This window comes from Jaculus jaculus, chromosome 5 (assembly GCF_020740685.1).
Source record: "Jaculus jaculus isolate mJacJac1 chromosome 5, mJacJac1.mat.Y.cur, whole genome shotgun sequence".
Classification (NCBI taxonomy): domain Eukaryota; kingdom Metazoa; phylum Chordata; class Mammalia; order Rodentia; family Dipodidae; genus Jaculus; species Jaculus jaculus.
The window spans coordinates 156,318,510-156,342,526 of NC_059106.1; the positions used below are offsets into that span (position 1 = coordinate 156,318,510).

General features: G+C 46.7%; 1 protein-coding gene across 2 annotated transcripts in view; it reads left to right on the forward strand.

The window, feature by feature from the left end:
- Positions 1-24,017, forward strand: part of Hunk (hormonally up-regulated Neu-associated kinase) — a 118,874-nt gene that overhangs the window by 80,403 nt on the left and 14,454 nt on the right. For both annotated transcript variants that reach the window (XM_045150341.1, XM_045150342.1), the window contains exons 6-8: positions 9,072-9,207; positions 14,459-14,621; positions 19,748-19,831. In XM_045150341.1, the coding sequence (XP_045006276.1) occupies positions 9,072-9,207; positions 14,459-14,621; positions 19,748-19,831 (383 nt within the window). The remainder of the gene's footprint in view (positions 1-9,071; positions 9,208-14,458; positions 14,622-19,747; positions 19,832-24,017) is intronic.

Genomic DNA, 24,017 nt, shown 5'->3' on the forward strand with positions numbered 1-24,017 from the left:
TGAATGGGTACATCAAGGCCTCTAGCCTCTGCAAAGGGACTCCAGACACATGCGCCACCTTGTGCATCTGGCTTAAGTGGGTCCTGGATGATCGAACCTGGGTCCTTTGGCTTTGCAGGCAAGTGCCTTAACCGCTAAGCCATCTCTCCAGCCTGAGTATAAGTTTCTTCCCCATGGTAGTTTGGATGTGAAGTGTTCCCCGTGACCTCATATGTTTGTGATCCTCAATCCCCAGCTGGTGGAGCCTTTGGGATGTGGGCCTTGCTGGGGGAGGTTCGTCACTGGGGTGGACCTTGTATCTTACTAGTCAGTCCAGCTCTCAGCCCAGCACTTGGACTGCTTCCACCTCACTGTGTGACAAGATGTGAGCCAGTTCTCTGCTCATGCCATGCTTTCCTCCCCATGGTAAAACTTCCCCTCAAAACTACTAGCTTGAAATAAACCCTTTCTTTCATCAGCTTCTTCTGATTGGGTGCTTTCGTCTCAGCAACCAGAAGGTAACTGGCACACTCCCCTTGTTCAGTTGAAACCCACGGAGGCAGCTGGTTTCACACCCACTCACGTCACCTTTTTCCTTTGTAATTCTCAAGCCCCAATTCCCTTCTTCTTTGGCACAAAACAAATATATCAAAACAACCTTCTATTCTTTACTTGGAAAATAATTGCAGGCTCGATTGTTTTTAAACTCACCATATTACAGTGCTGGCTCGCAACGTTGGGTTCACGGGCACCTTTGTGTTTTGCTTTCTTTCGTCAGAATTCACTGTGAAGACAGATTCGTCTCATTCACGTCAGTTCTGTGATTTGTCTTGTCATGTGCGTGAACTTGTTCAAAGCTCTCAGATCCTTTCTGCAGGTCCTTTTGCTTCACTGAGCCACTGAACTTTAGCCACTTCAAGCTGTGGTAAACAGTTGTTTACTAAGGTTTTGTTTCAGATTCAGTCAGTGGAATTTGATCTTTCTTTTTGGTTGACCATTCTCACCATGCTCTGTCCTAAACTCTGAAGGTCCTTTAATCAGTCCCTCAGAATAAATCCAGCTTCACGGGGATAAGGCTTTTGAGCAAGAAAGGTTGATTATTTAACTTCCATTCATGACACGTGGTTAAAAATAAGAGCAATTTATTTCACCACGGTCAGGTGTTTTCCTCTTGGGCTTGTAAGGATCCATGAAGCTGACCTGGACTTGGCGCCTGGCTTCACACAGCTCTTGCTTTGAGCCAAGGGCCTGTGTTCCAGCCTCACACTGCTTGTTAGGGTCCTCACATCCTGACGCGACTTACTTTGACTTGTCAAGCGTGAATTTCATTTCTGTATCTGATTTTCCAACCAAGAAATCTGTGCCACACCCCCTTCCTTTACAATTGGGTTGCATAAATCTCTCTCCTGAACCAGGGCTTTAATCCTTTGAGCCAGGCTTGGGGAGATGTTTGCACAGGATGGATGCTTGGGGAATCTGTGCTGCCTGACTCAGCTGTTACAGCCCACATGTGGCCTGGGAAGGTGACCACTGTCTATGCATTTGATAACTCACGATCAGGAATTAGCCCCATGAGGATGAGGAGGGCCCAGAACCATATGCCAGCTGCTAAAGCAGCCCAGGGCATTATGGCTTGTTTATGGACTGAGCGATTTTTGGATTTGTGGGTCAGCTGCTACCCTTCTGAGCATCCTGATTGTTTTAATCCTTTCAATCCCACCAGGTTTATCTCCTCTCCTCCCATCCCCTGGGGTAGGGTCTCACTCTAGTCCAGGCTGACCTTGACCTGGAACTCACTCTGTAGTCCCAAGCCAGCCTCAAGCTCACAGTGATCCTCCTACCTCTGCCTCCCAAGTGCTGGGATGAAAGGCGTGCGCCACCACAACTGGCTTCTCTCCTTTTCAGCCAGTTGGGTCCAACTTTGTTCACTTACGATCTGATCTGCTTGCATCCTGAAATGCTAGGTGGCCAGTAGTAACAAGAGTAGTCGCTTGATATTGAATGACCAGTGTAGGTGTTTTTTTTATGTTATGTTTTCACTCAGCCATACAAGGTAAACACTATTGGTCCAGTAGTATTACTAATGAGGAAGCTGAGTCTCAAAGGGATTCAGAAGTTGGCTTGACTGAAGAGAGAGATCTGGTTTTCCTATTGCCCTATGCTGGTTCTCTTCCTGTTCTTATTTTATTGAACATGAATCCACCTTCCTCACCATTTGGATTTGGATGTCTTAACTGTTGTCTTGATGTCTTGTGTTTTAAGTAATGTCAATCCAAATTGAAAATACACCAATGTTACCATAGATCACTAGCACATTTCTGTCTTAACTTGATTCTGTTACTCTTCTTGGTAATGATTGAATTTGTTACATACTAGTATTCTTTTAGTTTAAGTTCAATATTTTTTTAAAAAGAATTTATTTATTTATTTATTTGAGAGGGAGAGAGAAAGGGAAAGAGGGGGGGGGGGAAATGGGCACACCAGGGCCTCCAGCCACTGCAAACAAACTCCAGATACATGTGCCACCTTGTACATTTGGCTTACACAGCTACTATGGAATAGAACCTATGTCCTTTGGCTTTGCAGGCAAGTGTCTTCACTGCTAAACCATCTCTCCAGTCCCCCCCCCAGTTTAAAAAAATTATTAATTTACAAGGAGAGAGAGAGAGAGAGAGAGAGAGAGGAGATATTGGGAGTACCAGGGCCCCTTGCCTCTGCAAACAAAGTCCAGATGCATGCACCACTTTGTGCATCTGGCTTTATGTGAATACTGGGCAATCGAACCCATGTTATCAGACTTTCAAGCTTTAACTGCTAAGCCATCCCTCAAGCCTTCATAGAAAAATTTTAAACGAATTTCACTTGGGGAAAAAAAGCATTATTGCCCTGGTGAATATTGTCCCAAAGACTCTGCCCCTTGTTTCTGTCACATAGTTGGAAGGCCTGGAGCGGTGGCAGCCTTTCCAGTTCTCTTCTAGACTGTTTCCGCTCTCTGCAAGTTGCCTCTTGCAGCTCACAGTCAGCGAATGCCTTTCGCAGCCCAGACGTTTTTCCGACAATTTGTTCTTTCATCACGGCAGCCCCGTAGCCAGGACGTTCATCATACATTCCGGTCAGTCACTGCCAGTTGAGAAGCTTTTGTGCCACAGATGCGCCCACATGAGGCTGAAGGGGAAGTGCTCGCACTGCTGCAGGTTTGGGGGCCAGTGGTGGCCTCAGATTTCCAAGAAGGTTGAACCACCGACTGTCAAAGAACCCTTTTAGCTGGGAGGTGACGAGGACACAGCTTTCAGCGAGGACAGGCCTCCGCTTGCACCTGGCGGGCTGCTGGAACTTGAAAAGTCAGGTGGCTTTGTCTTTTGCCCTCAGCGCTTGCCCTTGGCACCAGGTCTGGTGCTCACAGGGGCCAGTTCAGACTCGAAAAGGCTGAGAGCTTGTGAAGGAAAGAGTGTCTGCATCCCAGCCTGTTGTGTGGAGGTGACAGAGCCTGAATGGAGGGCCCAAGAGTCAGCTCACAGAGGTGGAGGGTGACATGGGACCCATGGTAGGTGTGGCTTTCTGAGACACTGAGGAATGGTTAGTCCCTCTTGCCATAGAAGCACGAGGGTTTGGTTTTTATTTTTATTTTTATTTTTATTTTTTGAGGCAGAGTCTCACTGTAACCTTGGCTGACCTGGAACTCATTTCTGTAGTCCAGGCTGGCCTCAACCCTCCTACCCCAGCCTACGAAGTGCTGGGAGTAAAGGTGCGCACTACCATGCCTGGCCTAGAAACAGACAAACTCCAGAGAACCCTAAGGATGTTCTTAAAGTCCTTTCAGGATAGTAATGTGACGTCTGTGACGTCCAAAGGCTTAATATTCGTCAGCAGAGACTTGAGCTAAAATTACTTTTACTAATCAAGCAGTTTGTGAAGATGCAGAGGGCGTGGTGGTGAAAATACAACTGAAACGCACATCCGGTATGCACTTAGATTTTTCTGGTTAATCATACTCCACGAAACCCCAGTGGGGCATTGGGGGCACTGTGCAGGTCCTATGAGAGTGAGAAACAGAGATATTGCAGAAAACACCCTAATTTGGCAATGCTCCAGTGTGCTTCCTTAAGCCCTTGTCTTTCCTTTTAACAACTGATGCCCCTAGTTAAGATCCAAGGAATTCTGGCTGTGTAGGGGGTCTGAGGACAGGGGAGGTAGCAGCCCACCACCAGGGATCTTTTCGTTAGATGTGTTTGCTTCCTGACCATTGAAGAACATTGTAGGCAAATTTTCTTTGGAGACCTAGTATAAAATCAGCAGTGTTAAATGTACCCTGTGAATATTATGGCATCCATTAAAAAAAAAAAACTTATTTATTTATTTCAGAGAGAGAGAGAGGATGGGTTGCCAGGGCCCCCAGCCATTGCAAATGAACTCCAGATGCATGTGCCACCTCCTGCATCTGTATTACATGGGTACTGGGGAATCGACCCTGGGTTCTTTGGTTTCACAGGCAAGTGTCATAACTTCTGAGCCATCTGTTCGGCCTTATACATTCATTTTTGCCCATTACATTTTTACCTGGAAATGACCTACTATGACCTCAGCTGCATGACCTCACAACTGGCCCCTCTTTGGATGGCTTCGTTTCACAGAAGGCCCAGCATGGGTCTCGGGAGATGGCTCTGGAAGTAAGGTGCTTGCTTTGCAAGCCTGAGACCTGAGTTTGATGTGCAGGAGGCTTGTAAAAAAGGCAGGCATGGTGCATGGTGGTGCATACCCACAATCCCAACAGAGTGGAAGTAGACACAGGTGGATCCCTGAGACTTGCTGGTCAGACAGCCTAGTCTACTTGGCAAGATCTAGGCCAATGAGAGAGCCTGTCTCAAAAAAGGTGGACAGCCCCTGAGAGGAATGACACCTGAGGTTGTCCTCCGACCTCTACTTGTGTGTACACACATAAAACACGCACATGCACATATGCTTGCACACACAAGTCCAGGAGACCTATCACTGCGACAAGAATAGTATCAAGATGACAGCTTAAGGCCAACGAGAAGGTGATTTTTTATGACCTCTCTTACAAAGCTTAGATTTTCTTAGATAACTAGAAAATAGTGCTAGAGACATGACTCAGTGTTTAAGGTGTTTTTTCTGCAAAGCCTAATGACTTGAGTTTGATCCCCCAGTTTCCACATAAAAGCCAGATGCACAAGGAGGTGCATGTATCTGGAGTTTGCAGTGGCTAGAGGCCCTGGCACACCCATTTCCGCTGTCTTCTTTCTCTGCTTGCAAATAATTAAATAAATACACACACACACACACACACACACATCTATACTGGGGGTGGGGTTGAGGTAGGGTCTCACTCTAGCCCAGACTGACCTGGAATTCACTATGTAGTCTCAGGGTGGCCTCGAACTCATGGAGATCCTCCTACCTCTGCCTCCGGGGTGCTGGGATTAAAGGTGTGAGCCACCTCTCTGGGCTTTTTTTTTTTTTTTTTTAAGCGAAAACTAGGAAATAGTTTTTGAGCAAAGGTGAAGAAAAGTTTGGAGTCAAAAGAAATGGAGGCTATTTCCTGAGACTTACTGTTGGCTAGGATAAAAATTGGAAAGCAACATAAAAGGATACTTTTCTATTGCAAGACATTCTAATAAGGTGCTACAGAGTAAGAAAATACCGTGGTAGCCAAACTCAGGCAAGCCGAGCACCTTCATTTAGAAGGCACCCCTGGGATTTTCTGTTTGTGGATATGATGCTGAGCAGCTCTGTAGCCTGAGCCCTTCCTGAGCATGTTTTCACACGCTTAGCTGTAGTCTCTCTTGGTAGGGTCTTAAAGGATGTGAACACTCAGCTCCCAGATGACCTAGCTTCCTGTCTCTAGTGTTTGCGTAGATCGCAGGCGTTCTGTGAATGCTTGTCCAGTGCAAGGAGACCAAGGCCCTTTGAAAAGTTACTTTTGCCTGGAGTGGAAGGAAGAGGGGTTGCTGGGGACTCGTATGCTTCTGTACACTCTGAGCTCAGCGTGACTGAAGTGACTGGGCAAAGTCTTCTGGCTAAAAGATGAGGGCAAGCTTAACTGGCATCTTCAAAAGGCAGTCCCTTTCCTCTGAGAGACAGCGCAGGGGATATCACATCATACTGCGTCGTATTGTGTCATATCATATCGTATGGGACATGCAGGGTGGTGCCTGCTGCAACTTTGCACAAACTAGGATTTGAAGACCCCAGACGGTATCATAGGCGACCTAATACTTATCTAATGCATGTGGATTTCTGGTGTCATGTCGTCCTCATCCCGATAAGCTTGGCTAGGTAGGCACAGGCCCTGTCTGGGTGCTGTATCATCTGTTCACTGAAATTTGGAGAAAACGTGAGTGGTGATAAAGCATGACTTTAGAAGAAAAGACCACTGGGGGTGCATATTCGTAATCACATATGCTCATAAGGCTGATGCAGGAGAATCACATGTTCAAGGCCTGCCTGGGCTGCAGAGCCAGAGCAAAGCTGGGTAACTTTGTTTGACCTTGTCTCAACATAAAAAATAAAAAAAAAATGGCTGGGGATGTACAGGTCCATGGTGGAGTGCTTGCCATTACATGTGAAGCTCTGGGTTCAATCCCTAGTACTGTAAGAACATAAATATTAGCAAGAACCTCCGTGGTCTTCACAGTGTCCCATCGCGCACTAGTTACCTTCTTGTTGCTCACATAAACTATCTGACGAAAATCAGTTTAAGGCGGGGCGTGGTGGCACACACCTTTAATCCCAGCACTCGGAAGGCAGAGGTAGGAGCATCGCCATGAGTTCGAGGCCACCCTGAGACTACATAGTGAATTCCAAGTCAGCCTGGGCTAGAGTGAAACTATACCTTGAAAAATCAAAAAAAAAAAAAATCACTTTAAGGGTTTCTGTCATTTTATAGCTATATGTTGTAGTCCATGAATGTGGGCAAGGTGTGGACTCAGGAGCTTGAGGCAGCTGGTCATGTTCAGCACACAGTGAGGAAGCAGAGTGGTGACTGCTGTTGCTCAGCCTGCTCTCTCTCTCTTTTTATACACTTCAGGGCCCCAGCCCAAGGGCCGGTGCTGCCCACAGGTAAGGTGGGTCTTCCCACCTCCACTAACCACTCAAGATAATCGCTCACAGGCATGCCCAGAGGCTAACCTAATCTATGCAATTCCTCACTGGTAATTCTTTTTAAAAAATATTTGTATTTATTTATTTATTTGCAAGGGGAGAGAGAGAGAGAGAAGGAGAGAGAGAGAGAATGTATGTGCTAGGGCCTCCAGCTGCTGTAAAAGAAATCTACACGCATGCAACACTATGCATCTGGCTTTACATGGGTACTGGTGAATCAAACCTGGGTCATTAGACATTACAGACAAGTGCCTTAACCCTTGAGCCATCTTTCCAGCCTGGATTAGAGATTTTATATGATTTTAATTTTTTTGACAGCTTCCATAATTACAGACAATATACCATAGTAATTCATCCCCCTCCCCACTTTGCCTTTGCAATTCCATTTTCTATCATATCCCCTCCCCCTCTCTCAATAGTCTCTCTTTCATTTTTATGTCATCATCTTTTCCTCCTGTTATGATGGATGATGGTCTTGTGCAGGTAGTGTCGGGCCATGGATATACAGGCCATTTTGTGTCTGGATGAGCATGTTGTAAGGAGTCCTACCCTTTCTTTGGCTGTTACATTCTTTCCACCACCTCTTCTGCAATGGACCCTGAGCCTTGGAAGGTGTGATGGAGATGTTTCAGTGCTGAGTACTCCTCTGTCACTTCTTCTCAGCACTGTGGTGCCTTTTGAGTCATCCCAAGGTCACTGCCATCTGAAAAGAGAAGCTTCTCTAACCAAAAGTGAGAGTAGTATTAATATTTGGGTATGAATATTAAGAGAAGTGCTTACTGGGCAGTTTGGTGAGCATAGTGTATACATTTAGCCAGACAGCAGCAGATATTACATCCCTAGGGCTTATGACTACCCCTGTTGTAGGTTTTCAGTATCAGGGATGTATTCCCTCCCATGGAGCGGGACTCCAGTTTAGTTAGAGAGCAGCTGGTTTCCGCATAACAGATGTGCCACTATTGCATCATTTGGCTCATTTGATCTGACTGGCCAAATATAAGGCTTGCAGTGTCTGCTGTTGTTTATCTCCACTGGTGATTTCTCTCTCTCCCATTGAACTGCATGCAGCATAGCTTTTTCCAGCTTTCTGTTAGCTGGTTTACACCAAGGAGGTTTTCAGCTCAGTTCCAGAAGGATTTTTCAGTGACCTGCAGCCCAAGAATGTGGAGTCTTTACCAATAGTACCTTACCATCTATTCCTGGTGGGAAACCAAGAGCCTTGGCAATGGCCTGTAATATTTTGTGGGCATCAGGGACCTTCCTGCCAACAATTCACTGGAAGGTATCCCATCCCTGGCACTGAATATTGTCTAGTAACATTGTATGGTTTCTGGGTGCACCATTGTCCAAAACAGGTTTCCATATGACTTACTCATATCCTTTCAGATTTTGATTAGCCCTCCCACCATCCTTCCTTTACTCAGTCTTTCCCCCTGACCTCATTTAGGCCTTTCCACCCCTGTTGATCTGCTCTTCTACTTACATATATGCAATACCATCCTAGTAAGTCTCCCTTTCCTACCTTTCTCTTCCCTTTCTGTCTCCTTTCTAGCTGACTGCCTCACATATAACTCATCACACGTTACCATGTTCAAGGGTCTAATTCAAGGGGTGTCATCCTTCCGACTTCTTCATAAATGCTAAGCCGTCTTCCTTAAGAGCAGGAATATTCCATTCACTTTCTGTCTCCAGGCGTGTCAATAAATCATCCCCTCGGCTCACCTCTGAGTGACAGTTAGGAGACACGGGTTGTACTGGAAGTATGTATGTGGCCCAAGGAGAACAAACTTAAAACCTCACCTTTCCAAAGGTGGGGACTGAACTCAGACTCTGTGAGCCGTGCATCCAGACCCTGCTGAGAGACCCAGAGAGAAGGTAGAAAGGAACTGACGGGGGTGGTGGGCCACTCCCTGTGGCTCTGCGCTGTCTGTGTCTGGGTTCATCCCATACCATGTTCGGAACATGTCTTCCAGGGGCCATCAGCTTCCTGCGCTCTCTCCTGGAGCCAGACCCCGTGAAGAGGCCAAATATCCAGCAAGCCCTGGCGAACCGCTGGCTGAATGAGAACCACACCGGCAAAGCGCCCTGCAACGTCACCTTTCCCAACAGGTAATCTAGTGTGCACGTCCTCTGGTGCCGTGGGCCAGTCCTGAGTCTCTTTGGACAGGAAGCAGTGCCGGAGTAAAGGCAATGCTGTGTTTTCTGCTTGCTGGCCTTGCCCTCTGCCAAAGCCTCACACCCACAGACGAGCTCATCTCACTGTGCAAGAGCTGGCATCACCAGGGCCCTCTTGTATGGTTGTGTATATGGGCCCTGAGGGTGTTTCCCTCTAAGCCTCACTCTCTCAGCATGCCTTGATCTGAGGCCACATCTTTCCTGAGGGTTACTTCCTTCCAGTCCTAACAGAGGGACCAGTTAGACAAGCTGGCCGAAGCATGGGTCTGTGTCTGTACGTCTGTGTGCCTGGATCCATGTATAAGTGTGAGTGCACGTGTGTGTGCACACATGTGTGATCCACTCATGAGCCCTCCCGTCAACAATAGTAGACACTCAGTCAAACCTGTGGAACTGAGTCAAACCACCCCTTAGACTCCATTGCTGCTTTTTTTTTTTTTTTTTAAAATATGTCTTTCAGCACTCTGCCCTCTGGTCTAAAGTATTAGGGGTAGGAAGAAGAGATGGCTGGATCATTTCCTTCAAGTGAGGGACCCATCAAAGTAATGTGGAGGTTTCTACCTATTTGTGTCCACAGGGAGGGACCTGTAAGTGCGGGTTACAGACAGAAACACTGGGGGACTTCCCATGGCCTTGCCTCTCCCTGCTGGAGTGCTGGCTACAGATCTGACAATTAGTGCAAGGGACGTTTCCTAGTGCTTTTTGACTCATTTGACATACTGTTAACCAATCTAAATGACGGAATGAGAATCCCGCCCCTTGACCACTTCGGGCACATATGGAGACCACTTGGCTCCAGCGCCTTCCAGGATAGCCCCTCTTCCTTCTCCTTCAGTCCTCGAGAGGCCTGCACAGCCAACCAAGCTTGGATAAGGACCAGAGGACCACTGATCAAAGAGGCAGATGTGAGACAGACAGGGCAGGGAGCGGATGTCCTCTGTGGTGTCATTTTCAAGTCACTGGGAAGGCCTGGAAGGAGGTACCACCATTCATCTGAGCAGAAGCACTTAGTTGTCTCGATAAGATGGGCAGCAGCGCAGAAGTTCTAGAAAAACTGATAGAGCCCAGGGGGGCATGCTTGCAGTCTGCATTTACACCGTTTGACCAAATTGACTCTCGCCCTGGCCATAGAGGAGGTGGTTTGGCCCAGTTGCCATCTAGAATTCTAACATTTGGCTCTTGGGCAGTCATTAGACAGTCTAGATTACTTAGGTTACCAAGAGAACCTGGAAATAGACACTGTTTTCCAACACATGCTCAAATTGGGCCAGGAATCTGAATCAGACACCAGAAACGTTATCCCATCATGAGATAGCAGACAGGGCCCAGGCCTTGTTACCAGTGAACAGCAACACGTGGGTTTGCTTTCTGTTACAGGAGCCACATTGCCAGCTACCAAATGAGTCTTTAAACTAACGTAATCACTGTCTAAATGAGCATGATCCATCCACCCGGCACAGCAGCTGGCGTTAGACATCCAGGGAGCCACATCTTCAGTGAGAGGCTCTGGCATTAGACATCCAGGGAGCCACGTCTTCAGAGGCTCATGATGTGCCATATTATTTTGTAGCCTTTCCAAGGTGGTTATTGATAGGTTTTGGTTGGTAGGTTAAACTTAAGTTACAATTCTTATAGTTACTTGGCTAAATTGGTAACTTTTTCATGTGTACTTGGTCAGAAACATAGAAAGTAAGCATTCAACTAATGGATGGCAAAAATCGTGAAGATCTTGTATGTTAAAGAAAGTAGAAGTTCTATGTCTTTCTTTTGAAATATTTTACTTTTATTTATTTATTTGAGAAAGAATGAAGCACACAAAGAGAGAGAGAGAGACAGACAAGGAGAGAATGGGCACGCCAGCTTTTGCAAATGAACTCCAGATGCATGCATCACTTTGTGCATCTGGCTTATGTGGAATCAAACCTAGCTCCAGTGGCTTTGCAGGCAAGCAGCTTAACTGCTGAGTCGTCTCTCCAGCCCTCATTCTATGCCTTCTGTCATATGAAGTCCACTGTTCTTTGTATGTTAAAAGACAAATCGGCATTTAATTAATAATTGCTTTCTGTCTGGGTGTATATGGGTGTGCACACGTCACAGTGTGCATGTGGAGGTCAGAGGACACCTTTGTGGGGACTTCTCTTCGACTTTACTTCAATGAGGGTCTCTTGCAGCCGCTGACAAGACCAGAGCAGCTGACCTGTGAGCTGTGGATTCTCCTGGCTCCACCTTCCATCATCGTAGGCAGGTTGGGATCACAGACACTTGAGCCACTTTGTGTCTAGCTTTATGAGGGTGCTGGGGAGCTCAGCCTTGTGTTGACAGGCTTTGCAAGCAAGTGCCTTTAACTGCTGAGCCATCACCCCAGCCAGAGTGTTCAGTTTTACGACAGGAAATCAGAATTCTAGACTACGAGGGTCGGGGAGAGTATGTCTTATTTACAGTCTTGATTTTTAAGTCAAAAATATACTTTTTGGCTTTACTTGTACATAATAAAAGAGAACGAACATGCAACCAAAGAAAGACACATTTTCCTTGTAAACTATGTTTTATAGCTCTCCAGTATCACTAGCCTGTGGTTAGATTAGTTTAGATGTTGTTAATGTTTTTTTTTTTTTTTTTTTCCTCTTTGGGAAAGTAAAGAAAATAAAGCCTCTGAGTTTTATGTCATTCCTCTGCAGAGCTTTCTTTTAGGTCATTTAGACATCCAACTTGATCTCCAAAAGGCAAGGTGGAAATAACTTTAGAAGAACATTTCTTGTTCAATAAATATTCAGGTGGTCAACACATGTTTGTTGGGTGACTGGACACAAATACTTGACAGGGTTGTCTCTGTTTACTCCTTTGTTCTCCCTGTGTATGGGGACTCAAAAACCTGCACTCTTCCAGTTAGTTCTAGACTTGGGTCAGAATCAGACCAAAAATGACATAAAAATAATTTAGTGTGAATTTACTTCATTTGAATTGTTCTTTCTTTTTAAATTTTATTTAAGCGAGAGAGAAAGAAGGGGCACACCAGGGCCTCTAGCCACTGCAAACGAACTCCAAAAGCATATATTACCATGTGCATCTGGCTTATGCGTGTACTGGTGAATTGAACCTGGGTCCTTAGGTTTCGCAGGCAAGCAGTTTAACCTCTAAGCCATCTCTCCAGCCCCTTCTCTCTATGTTTTTTTTTGTTTTTGTTGTTTTGTTATTTTTCAAGGTAGGGTCTCACTCTAGCCCAGGCTGACCTGGAATTCACTATGGAGTCTCAGGATGGCCTCGAACTCACAGCGATCCTCCTACCTCTGCCTCCCAAGTGCTGGGATTACAGGTGTGCGCTACCACACCTGGCTTCTCTCTATTTTTAATACAAGGTTTGGCTATGTAGCCATGGGTAGCCTGGTACCCACTATGTATCCCAGGTTGGCTTCAAACTCAAAACAGTCCTCCTGCTTCAGTCTCCTGACTGCTGGAGTTGCAAGTAAGGTCCATTGTGTCCAGACGTGTGGCGCTGGTATACATTCACAATAGATATTGGAGAGCACCAAATATATCCATTATTATTGGAAAATGGTTATAATGTGTGTTAACTGTCAGTCAAGAGTGGGATGACAGCCTGGTTTTAAGACGGGGTACCTGCCTCTTTGTGCCCCTCCTGTCACCCCTGTCCCACCCTCTCTTCCTCCTGGGGTGGCACCCTTTACCTTTCCAGCTTAACCTGCTGAGGCATCACACAGGCTGGAGGAGGGGGTCACAGGTGTAGCCTGATTAAAAGCTACACCTACATTGGTGGTACCAGACATTTTCACACAACTATGTCTTGTGTGTTAAGTGCTTTGGTAGCTTTAGTAAATACAAGTCTGTTTTTTGTTTGTTTGTTTGTTTGAGACAAGGTCTCCCTATGGAGCCAGGCTGCCTCAGAACTTGTTATGTAGTCTAAGCCAGCCTAGAACTTGTGATCCCTTGTCTTTGCCTCCTGAACAGCTGTGACAATAGGTCTGGATGTTCTTTGGTTTCATTTATTTATTTAGTTTTAACTTTTTAAATGTCAGCTTCTATACATTCATGTATGTGTTTTCATGTTCATGTGGAGGCTAGAAGTTGAGACCAAGTACCTTACTCAATTACTCTCAATCCTATTCTTTGAGATATGGTCTCTTGCTCAACCTAGAGCTTACCAATTGAACTAGACTAGCTAGCCAGCCAACCCTAAGGATCCACCCATGCCTGCTATTTCACGTGGGTGCTGGGGATCCAAATGCAGGACCTCTTGCTTGTGTGGCAAGCACTTTACCCACTGAGCTGTCTCCCCCAACACCCCCCCCACACACACACTGAAGTATTTAGAAGTGAAATGGCATGATGTCTGCAATTTAAAATACTTTAGCCCCCAGAACCCCATAAAAACCCAAAGATGAAGCAGGCATGGTGTTTATAAAGCCAGGGGAGGATTCATTATACAGTAATAATAGTTATTTCTCTGTGTCTGGTAGGGATCATTTCTAAGAACTTCCCCAGTGCCAAGACTGTGGATGTTCAGGTCTTTTATGTAAAATTGCATAATATTTGTATATAAGCTTAGTATAATCTTCCACATGCTTTGGATCACTTGCAGATTACTTTTGATACCTAATACAATATAAATAGCAATTCTACTGTATTACTTATTATTAGGGAATAGATATGATGGGAAAAGCCTTTATGGTCTTTATATTTAGTACAGATGCAGTTAAAAAAAAACATTTTATTTGTTTATTTATTTATTTGAGAGAGCGGCAGAGACAGAATGGGCATGTCAGGGCCTCTAGCCACTGTCAATGAACTGTAGATGCATGTGCCACCTTGTGCATCTGGCTTTACGTAGGTACTAGGGATCAAACCCAGGTCTTTAAGGCTTTGTAGGAAAGTGCCTTAACTGCTGAGCTCCAGCCCCAGATGGGATATTTTTCTGAATATTTTCCATCCGAGATTGGTTGACTCCTGCAGATGGAGAAACCCCTGAGTATATTTTGCCCACTGTGTGCCCCACCCTGCACTTTTTCTGTATCGTTGACACTTTTCACAATAAAAGATCAAGTGAAATGTTGAGTTACTGAGGGAACCTGACAGTTGCTAGGGACCAACTCTGTGCAGCTACGTCTGTGAGTTACTCCATGGAGCCGGAGAAGTGACGCACCTCGTTCTCCGTGTCTCTTCCCGGCAGGATCTCTCTGGAAGACCTGAGCCCCAGCGTGGTACTGCACATGACCGAGAAGCTGGGCTACAAGAACAGCGACGTCATCAATACGGTGCTTTCCAACCGCGCCTGCCACATCCTCGCCATCTACTTCCTCTTAAACAAGAAACTCGAGCGCTACCTGTCAGGGGTAAGTGGGGCCCCGCGGGAGGTGTCTTCCATCCAGTGCTGCCCAGTTACTGACACCTGATCCACACTGCCAGCTTCACCTAACGTGAGCCCGAGCTTCTTGAATGTGGGAAAAAATAGTAGCCAAACCTGCTTCTCAGGTAGTGCTGTGAACCTGAGATGGTTTTCAAATACTCCCCTGTAGAATTAAGCCCTGAGCAGAATTGTGAGGGGCTTAGGCCTCATTTTGTTAGTTGTCTGTTTTTATTTTTTAAATTTGTTCAAAGTATATTTTATTTGCAAGTGTGTGTGGGGGGGGGGTGAGGGGAATGGGCATGCCAGGGCCTCTAGCCACTGCCAATGAACTTCAGATGCATGTGCCACTTTGAGTATGTGGCTTTACGTGGGTCCTGCAGAACTGAATTCAGGTTGTTAGGCTTTGCAGGCAAACACCTTAACCACTGAGCCATCTCTCCAGTCCCCCAGCTGCCTGTTTTTATTGTGCTACATCTTACCGCTTTGGGTTTTCTACATTTGAGGCCTTGGGGTCTTCTCGTAAAGATTAAGAGGCATTGTTTAGCAGGGAAGGGAGGGATTCATCTCTGAAGTGTGTTCAGGAAAAAGCTACCATCATTGGCCCTCGGTACCCAAGGAGCCTGGGTCTGCAGTACTCAACAGTCTTTAGGAAAAGGTTCTATAACTGTACCGGACATTAAGACTTTTTCTTATTAGCCCTTAAATAATACTTGTATAAGACTTACATTGTATTGGGTATTGTGCGTAAGCTAGAGATTTGAAGTGTAGGGGAGGATGTGCGTAGTTTCTGTGCAGATACTGCACTATATTGTTTAAGGGACTTATACAGAGCTGGTATCTGAGGGGAGTCCTGGAACCAGCTACCACAGATTTACTTCTCCAGGAAATAGAATGTGTTTAGTTGTGGCACACAGTCTAGATGTTAGAAAGCCCACATGGTCCGTGTCACATGTGAGGTTCAGTTAGGAGACGTACCTGTCACCTTGATTCCCTTTATCATTTTGGCAGTTCATGTGTCCCTGGGAGAGGGCACTGATGTGCCTCAGTACCCATCGCTGATTAAATCATCTCTCTTCCAATGGTCAGTGACTTACTTGAAAAGAATTCTCTAAGACAATGTGGTTCTATACACCACTGATCCTGCATCTGCCCTGAAGGCTATATGTGAATCAGCTCTAACAGGAAGTCAGCCAAAGAAATTCAGGATTGGCCATTTGAAATCTGATGGAGTATTCACTTTCATGACGATGACCTTGGCTCTGTCTATACAGTGCCATAACGTCTTAGGGTGTCTATTTGTCTGAGCAAGAAAGACGTTTAGAATCTGGATGACAAGATCAAACTTCTAGATAGATTTCAGTGCTATTCAAAGTCACGGGATAGCCCAGTATGTCACAAAATCTCACCAGGTCATGGTGAGAAACCTTTTGAAGTCTCTGTATGAGAGCAAAATACATGAAAACTCTACCTTCATTCAGGGAAATTATATCCGGCCATGGCAGAAGTGACCAAAATAATATTCATAAGGCAAGATGGTCACAGTGTGTCTCTTGTCAGCAGATAGACTGGGGAGGAAGTTAGAAAACATTGTTCAGTATATGAAGACACCACCCAGGAGGTTTGTTAAGCATTCAGATGAAAGTACAGATGTTTCTAAGCTTCATTCAGCTTGGGATAGTTTTTTTTTTTAATTTTTGTTCATTTTATTTTATTTATTTATTTGAGAGTGACAGACACAGAGAGAAAGACAGACAGAGGGAGAGAGAGAGAGAATGGGCACACCAGGGCTTCCAGCCACTGCAAACGAACTCCAGAAGCGTGCGCCCCGTTGTGCATCTGGCTAACGTGGGACCTGGGGAACCGAGCCTCGAACCGCGGTCCTTAGGCTTCACAGGCGAGCGCTTAACTGCTAAACCATCTCTCCAGCCCAGCTTGGGATATTTTACTTCCACAAGAAATTATGTACAGAATTGTGTGAGTGTGTATCACTAAAGTAATGACATGTATGAAAAGAAACATTAAAAGGCTTTTCAACTAAGAATAGTTTTTATGTGTAAGCAGGGACGGGGTAGCACTTCTGATGGGGACTGGCTTGCAGGTTTGCTTTTGTGTAAAGTTCAGAAGGCGTTATTATAGCTTAGAGCTTCAGGAGGGAGAACTTCAAGAGAAGGGGACCTTATGGGAATAAAGAAAGACATAGTTCTTGTCCGGGGAAGTAACTGGGGGTTCAAGGAGCCCCAAACTTGCACTTTTGAGTCTGCATTTGAGATGGTACCACTGTGGGTATATCACTCATAGACAGGTTACTACAGGAGATAAATCAGTCCTGGAAAGATGGACCCTAGAGTCATGCTTTGATTGTGTAGGGTATGTATTAGTCTGTTTCTATTGCTATAACACAATGCCTGAGGATGGTTCCTACATAAAAAAAAGAAGCTTATGTGTCTCACAGTTTTGGAAGATGAAAGTATAAGGTTTGGCTTCTAGTGAGGATCTCAAGCAATATCAACTGTGTCACATGTCAGAGAAGAGGAAATAACTGCTTGTAGGTGAGCCAAGTGTGTAGAGTGGCCTTGCTTTATTACAACTCATTCTCTTGAGAAGTAATTCACTATGAGACTAGCATCAGTCCCTTCCAGGCATGATGCCCCTGAGAACATAATTGTCTCACATAGGCCCCCCTGCCTCTTAAAGGGCCTATCCCCTTTTTAACAGTGCCACCTTATAGACCAAGCTTCCGGCACATGAGCTTGTAGGGATCCCATAAGCCACAGCATTATATTATTAATATTTTTGTTGTGTGATAAGGAATGATTAAGAAAGTCTCTTGTACCATAGAGTGGATCTATTATCATCATGAAGTACTTAAAACACATAGGGAACTTGAGGCAGTTTTCATTTCTGTTTTGCAAGATCCTATGTCCCAAATCTCGTTCTTATCTTATCCTTTTTTTGGGGGGGGGTCTTTTTGAGGTAGGGTCTCACTCCAGCTCAGGCTGACCTGGAATTCACTATGGAGTCTCAGGGTGGCCTCAAACTCACGACAATCCTCCTACCTCTGCCTCCCAAGTGCTGGAATTAAAGGTGTGTGCCACCACGACTGGCTTCTTATTCTTTAACTTCTTATTTTATTATACATTTAATAGTCCAGATGATGTATTTGTACAGTGGAACATGAGAAACTGTAAATATGCGTATTCTTGTAGGTGCCTGCATACATTTTATTTTTCACTCATAGGAGTTCCAGGTTATGCCATTTGAGATCACCATACCATGGAGGGTAAAAGTCCAGCTTTCAAATAGTTCTCAAGCAAGAGGAGAGTGTTAACATACTGATTTTCTTTTCAAAATGATGAATGTTGCTCAAAAATTGAAAAGTGTGCTCCTGGCACTAACTGAATATAATCATGAAGCTTCACAGATTCTTAGAACATAACATGTACACAGACTCAGACATTTTCATTCTCTATGAGCTTGACCAAGTGACGCAGAGAGTGTTCATTCTGACAATAGTCTCCTATGGCTACTTCTGTGTTTACGCTTAGAAATCTTGGTCTTTGCACTCTTCTGGAACAAACGATGTAGCTCACCCCCAGCAAGAGGGGCCGTGTGTCAGGAGCTCTTCGGTTGCATCTTCCTTGGCCCTGGCATCTTGCTTTCTGCTGTTTCTGCGCCCGAGGCTTGTCTAGGGTCAGTGTTTCAAGTTTGCGGCAGAGCCGAACGTGGCTTTGACCCATCACAGGCATTCCGCGGGGCTCAGCTGACATGATGCAGCAGATAAAAGTCCTTGCTGTGCAGTCACGAGGGCCTGATTCACCGAGTTTGATTACAAGGCACCTGCGTACACAGCCAAGTGTGGCCACACACACATATCTGTGACCCCAGAGCTGAGACCCAGTGAAAAATGGGTCTCTCTGGGTTTAGTGAGAGACTCCATCTCAAGGAACCATGTGGGTGAGTGGGAAAAAAGAAACCCACAATCTCCTCTGGTCTCAGTGCACACGTACGTGGAGAGCACATATTTGTGTACACATGTGCATGCACACACATTTCTCTCTCTCTCTCTTTCTCTCTCTCTCTCTCTCTCTCTCACACATGCCTAGAAACTCAGGCCATACAGCTCTAACTGGAGAAGTGTTTTGTTTTGCTGTGTTCATATTAGCTCTCCAGTCTGGCCATATACACTCTCCAGGCAGCGGCTGTGTTTGATCTAGAGTGGACTGTTCCCTACAGGCAGACAGGAGCAGCCAATCTTCTCGGGAGTTCCAGATGCGCTAACTTAACTGCCCTGCAGACACTGTCCCAGTTTATCTCATCAGCCAGTCGCTCACAATTTGCATATGGTTTTGCAATCCAATTTTGTGAACTTAGAAATAAAACATTATATGCGGTCATTTCTTCTCCTCTCTTTTGCTTTCCTTTTTCTAAACCCAAGAAGCGTGCATTTTGAGCATTTGAAGTTGGAGAACCTATAAAGATAGTCATTCTTTTTTTTTAACTCCAAGGTAGGGTCTCACTTTAGCCCAGGCTGACCTGGTTTCACTATGTAGTCTCAGGGTGACCTCGAACTCATGGCGATCCTCTTACCCGTACCTCCTGAGCGCTGGGATTAAAGGCATTGCTTGTTGATAAACTCATCTGTCACTTAGCTTTCCTGGTCTCCAGACACAATTGCACCCCTGTCGTCTTAGGGTGATCCACCACCTTGTGTAGCCTCTGCTGTGATCTTTTCCCCTTGGGGTACTGTGCTTGCTGTGTTGAGCAAACATGCCTGGTCTATATCCTGCTTCCTGGTTATTTGAAAGACTGCGCTCGCCCCAAGCTTAACTGCTCGGTTTCTGCTTCACATGCATTGTTCAGCTGGCAGTACCTGAGGCCCAGTTGGCAGCAGAGACGGGGCCCAGGGTCATCTGACCTCTTGCGGCCAGAGTCCATCACAGGAGGAGGCTGCCTGACTCTGGGCCCAGGGTTCTCTTCGGGCTGTGCCCTGGGATAAGACTGTGTTGCAGTTTTCTGGCACTTTCTCAACCAAGCACTGGTTGAAAAATTCATGACTGCTTATTGGGCCCTGCTGTTTCCCGAGGTCACGCTTTTTCTTTCCTTTTCTGGTAGAAATCTGACATCCAGGACAGCGTCTGCTACAAGACCCAGTTTTACCAGATAGAGAAGTGCAGAGCCGCCAAGGAGCCTTATGAGGTGAGTGGCCCCGAGGCAAACCCAGGGGGCCTCTTTGTCCTTTTGGGGGAGGAGAGTGGAAAGAAAGTCAGTTACTGTGCAATACAGAAATACCAAAAGACAAACACCCTTGTAGCCGAGCACTGGAGAATTAGTTTAGAATTGAGCCACCATTGCCCATTTCCCAAACCACAGTTCCGACTGTGCTGGTCGCTCCTCGCTCACTGGGAGTATTTAAGCATGTGGGTGCCCAGGCCAGATCACAGCCAGGTGCGTTCTAGTCTCGGGAGGCAAGATTCAGTTTCAGTGGTTTTTCAGAGCTCCCTGGACGCTGCCGGTGAGCAACCAACCACAGGTGGGAACGGAAATGCGGTGGTCCAGATATAGCTGCCTGTCGTGCTGGGCCTCAGGAGGGAAAACGGCAGGCGAGGAGAGCCACAGCAGAAAGCAAGTGTTTCTAGACCACTCTACCTGGGGACCTGAGTTTCTCTACAACACACCTGAGAGAAAAAAAACACCGAGGTTCTTTGATTGCAGGGTCAAAACTAGTGTTTTACAGCAGACTGTCACAACCTTGGGACCCAAGTGCCATGTGTGAAGAGGTCTTGTTGTGTATTTCAGACCCATTGCTAGGAGCACAGGGCTTCCTGTTCCTCCCAGAGCATGTGAGCTTTGTTTGCTCAGGGCCTAGCCCATCCCTCTTGTTGAACTTGTCAAGGCCCCCTGACACTGGAACCTTCTGCAACACTCAGGAATCCCTTCACTGGAGTGAAGATCAAAAACAGGTGGATCACTGTGAGTTCAAGGCCATCCTGAGACTGTAGTGAATTTCAGGTCAGCCTAGACTAGAGAGTGAGACCCTACCTCAAAAAACAAACAAATAAAAAAGGGCTCTATCTTCGTCCTGGCCACTCCCTCTTTCCTTCCCTACTTCACATTTTCGTCCTAAGCCTCTGAGTACGCATGTCTGTAGGGACGTGTTCTCCCTGGGGTTTTCTTGTTCTAGACTTGTCGGGGACACAGCTAACTGTGAAAAGGTTGTGAGCTCAGGAAAGAGGCCAGCCCTGAGGGCCGAGGCTGGGGACAATGGCATATCTGTCCATTGTAGACAAAGCCCGAGAGCCAAGGAGGAGTGCTCTGGGAAGGGACAGGAGAGCCAAGGGGGAGGGTTGCCAAGGACACCATGGGGAAGGAGGGCACGCTGTGGGCAGAGCTCAGCAGAGAGAGCTGAGTAAGTCAGTGGTCTTGCGGAGGTGAGGTTGAGCTGCTTTGAGGACGTGGAGGAGGCTGAAGACGGAGGCCGCTCTGGGCCGATGGTGCTGGACTGAACAGAGGGAGTGCGGCCTCTGCGCGGGGAGAGGTCGGAGGATGAGATCAGAGTAGCTGTGAGGGATGTGGCCGAATTAGCCTTGGTCCCCTGTGTGGCTGCTTCTCTACTCTCGGACCAGCTACTTCATTTTAGCCTCCTTTTGCATGAGTAGAGATGTCTCAAATCTAATGCACCCTGAACTGGACACTTCCCTATCATCCCCAGGGGGCACAGGGCAGAGATCAAGCATCCTCAAAGCCCACTCTTCCTTCATGAAGCTGTGCTGTGTGACTTCTAAGCACCTCAAACCCTCTGCTCCCTGGTCCTCATCCTTCATCTTGGCTCAGTGTCTCCTTTCTTTTGGACCTCCGTTAGCCTGTTAACTGGACCCCCACTTTCCTGATGGCTACATACCTTCCCCCTTGCTCTTTCTCTCCTCTCTCTCCATGGTAGCTAGGGTGAGCCTGTCACCCTCCAATCATGTCACGATACTTCCCTGCTTGAAACCTTTGGAGGCTCTATGACGCGGTCACCTGTGTCGGTCAGTTTTGACTTGTTGCATCTGTCCCCAAAGCCACACCCAGTACCTCCAGCCCTGTTTGGCGCCCTCTTTCCTGTACCTAGCGGCTTGCTGCTCTCCCCATGCCTGCCAGGATTTTGGGGCACACTTTTCTTTCTTCTCCCTCCACCTTTTGCCCAGTCAGTGCTTATCTTCAGATCAGGAGGCAAAGTCAGTCAGTGTCCCTAATCCTGAGGCATGGCCACTTCCTTATGGACTCCTGCTGTCCCGTGACCTCTGCTACTAGTTCTCACTCCTTCCAGCTTAGCCGGTGCTTCTCTTTCCCACACGGGAGGCCAGTCTTATTAGCACTTTCTCATTGGCTTGGCGATTGCTGATAGATGACCTCCCAGTTTGGACGGTTAGTTCCATAAGAACTGAGGCAGTGTCCCTCGAGCTTGCATGGTATCCTGTGTGGTCTAAGTGCTCAATAAAGATTCACTAAGTGAACAAATGGAAGAATCTAGCGGACCTTGTTCTGAGCATCAGAAAATGAATGGAACAAGCAACTGGAGGAAGGGGAACATTCTTGGTGGGGGAGGGGGCACCTAGTTTGATGCCTGCAACATTGCATATGGGACGCATTAACATCTCCCGATGGCGTGGTAGGGTCTCTTCCGGTCACCTGCGCCGAGGGTAGTCACTCACTGGAGTTAAGGACTTGCAGACCTCACTGTTAACCTCCCTTGTCTCTTGGTTTGCATTAGATGCAAGTCGTAATGCTAACCGACCGAGTGCCCGGTGTGTGGCCCCCGTGTGGCCTTTATACCTTTTTGCTGATGCCCTTGTCACTTTGTCTGTGCCATCCTCACAACCCAGCCTTCTGTGGCTGTGTGCCTGACGGAGCCAGAACCCCAGTGGGAAAAGGCTCTATCTCTCATTCAATTTCTTTTTTTTTTCTCTCTCTCTCTCTGATAATTATTTCAGTTGGCTGGAGAACACATGGCGACGGCTTTAAACATTTGGTGAAATATTGAACAGTTAGGACTTAAATAGGAACACTAATGGGCAAACTGCTTTTCAATTTTCTGTGATCCATTTGTTCCTCCAAAGTGCAGTGGTACTTTTGCTAATTGAATTACAGACTATTACGACATTGCTCAGCTCATCTCTGTTGGGACCTAGAGAGGGAAACGGGGCTGGTTAGAAACTGCTAGGAAGGTCTGGGCGGGTCCAGCCTCACCAGTACAACCCGCCGAGCCACTGCTTGTCAGCTGCGTTTGTCACCGGCTGGCACAGGAGGGAAGATGGATACGCTACAGGGGCACGGGCGGATGGGGACAGGGAGATGTACCCAGAAGTTGCACTTTATGAGATCGCTGATGGGGACATAGCTCAAGGTCCCTGTCCTCCAGGGATGTCATGAAGCGGCCTCTTATTTCTCCATTCTAGTTCCTTTTCTTCTTAAAGACAAATGGATCAAATTAAGTTTATAGAAACCTCCCTTCTAGGATAACTGTGTTGTGGCTTTAAGGTCTATTTTACTTCTTCCCATAAAAGGCAGATAACATACTTGTAAATGCAGGAGATGCATCTCACCTGAAAACGCCAATACTTCTGTCCAAGGGACCCTGTGGGACCGTGGGCGTAGAAGGCCAGTCAACAGTTTTTAAACTATTGGAGACAACCTTGGGGCTGGGGAGATGGCTCGGTGGGTAAGGCACTTGTCTTGTAAGCATGAGGACCTCAGTCCGATCCCCCAGAACTCATGTAAAAATGCCAGGCACGGTGGTGTGCACCCGCAATCCCAGTGCTGGGCAGGTGAACACAGGAGAGGCTCCCTGAGGCTTGCCGACCAGCCAGTCTAGCCTAATTGGCAAAGTTCCAGGCCAGTGAGAGAGCCTGTCTCAAAGGAGGTGGATGGAAGTGAGGGCGATCTGGCTGTGACATCAGTCACCCCATTGACTGCCAGGGTTGATTCGGCTGAGCTGGCTGCCTAGGCGGGTGTCCCCTTCCTCCCTCACCGCTCCTTGTGCATCCCTCCCGAAGCTGCGTACTCGGTCAAAGAGGACAACCTTCCCCAAATAGAGGAGGACCCGTCTTTGGTCAAGGGTATGTGAGTAGCTGCACCCCCCTGCTAGAACCCCTAAACAAGCTCTCAAAGGAGGCCGATGGTGTTCCTAAGGATGGCACCCAAGGTTGTCCTCCGGCCTCCACACGCATGTGCACACACATGGCACCTGCGTGCACAGGAACATGCACACAGCATTCTTAATGCAAATGCACCATATGCATTAACTATTGGGACACAGGTCTGGGGTTGTTATTCCAACCTGGGTAAAAGATGGTTGTTCTTAAATCTTCCTTAAGTATTTTTACATTGTAATTAAATGGAACGA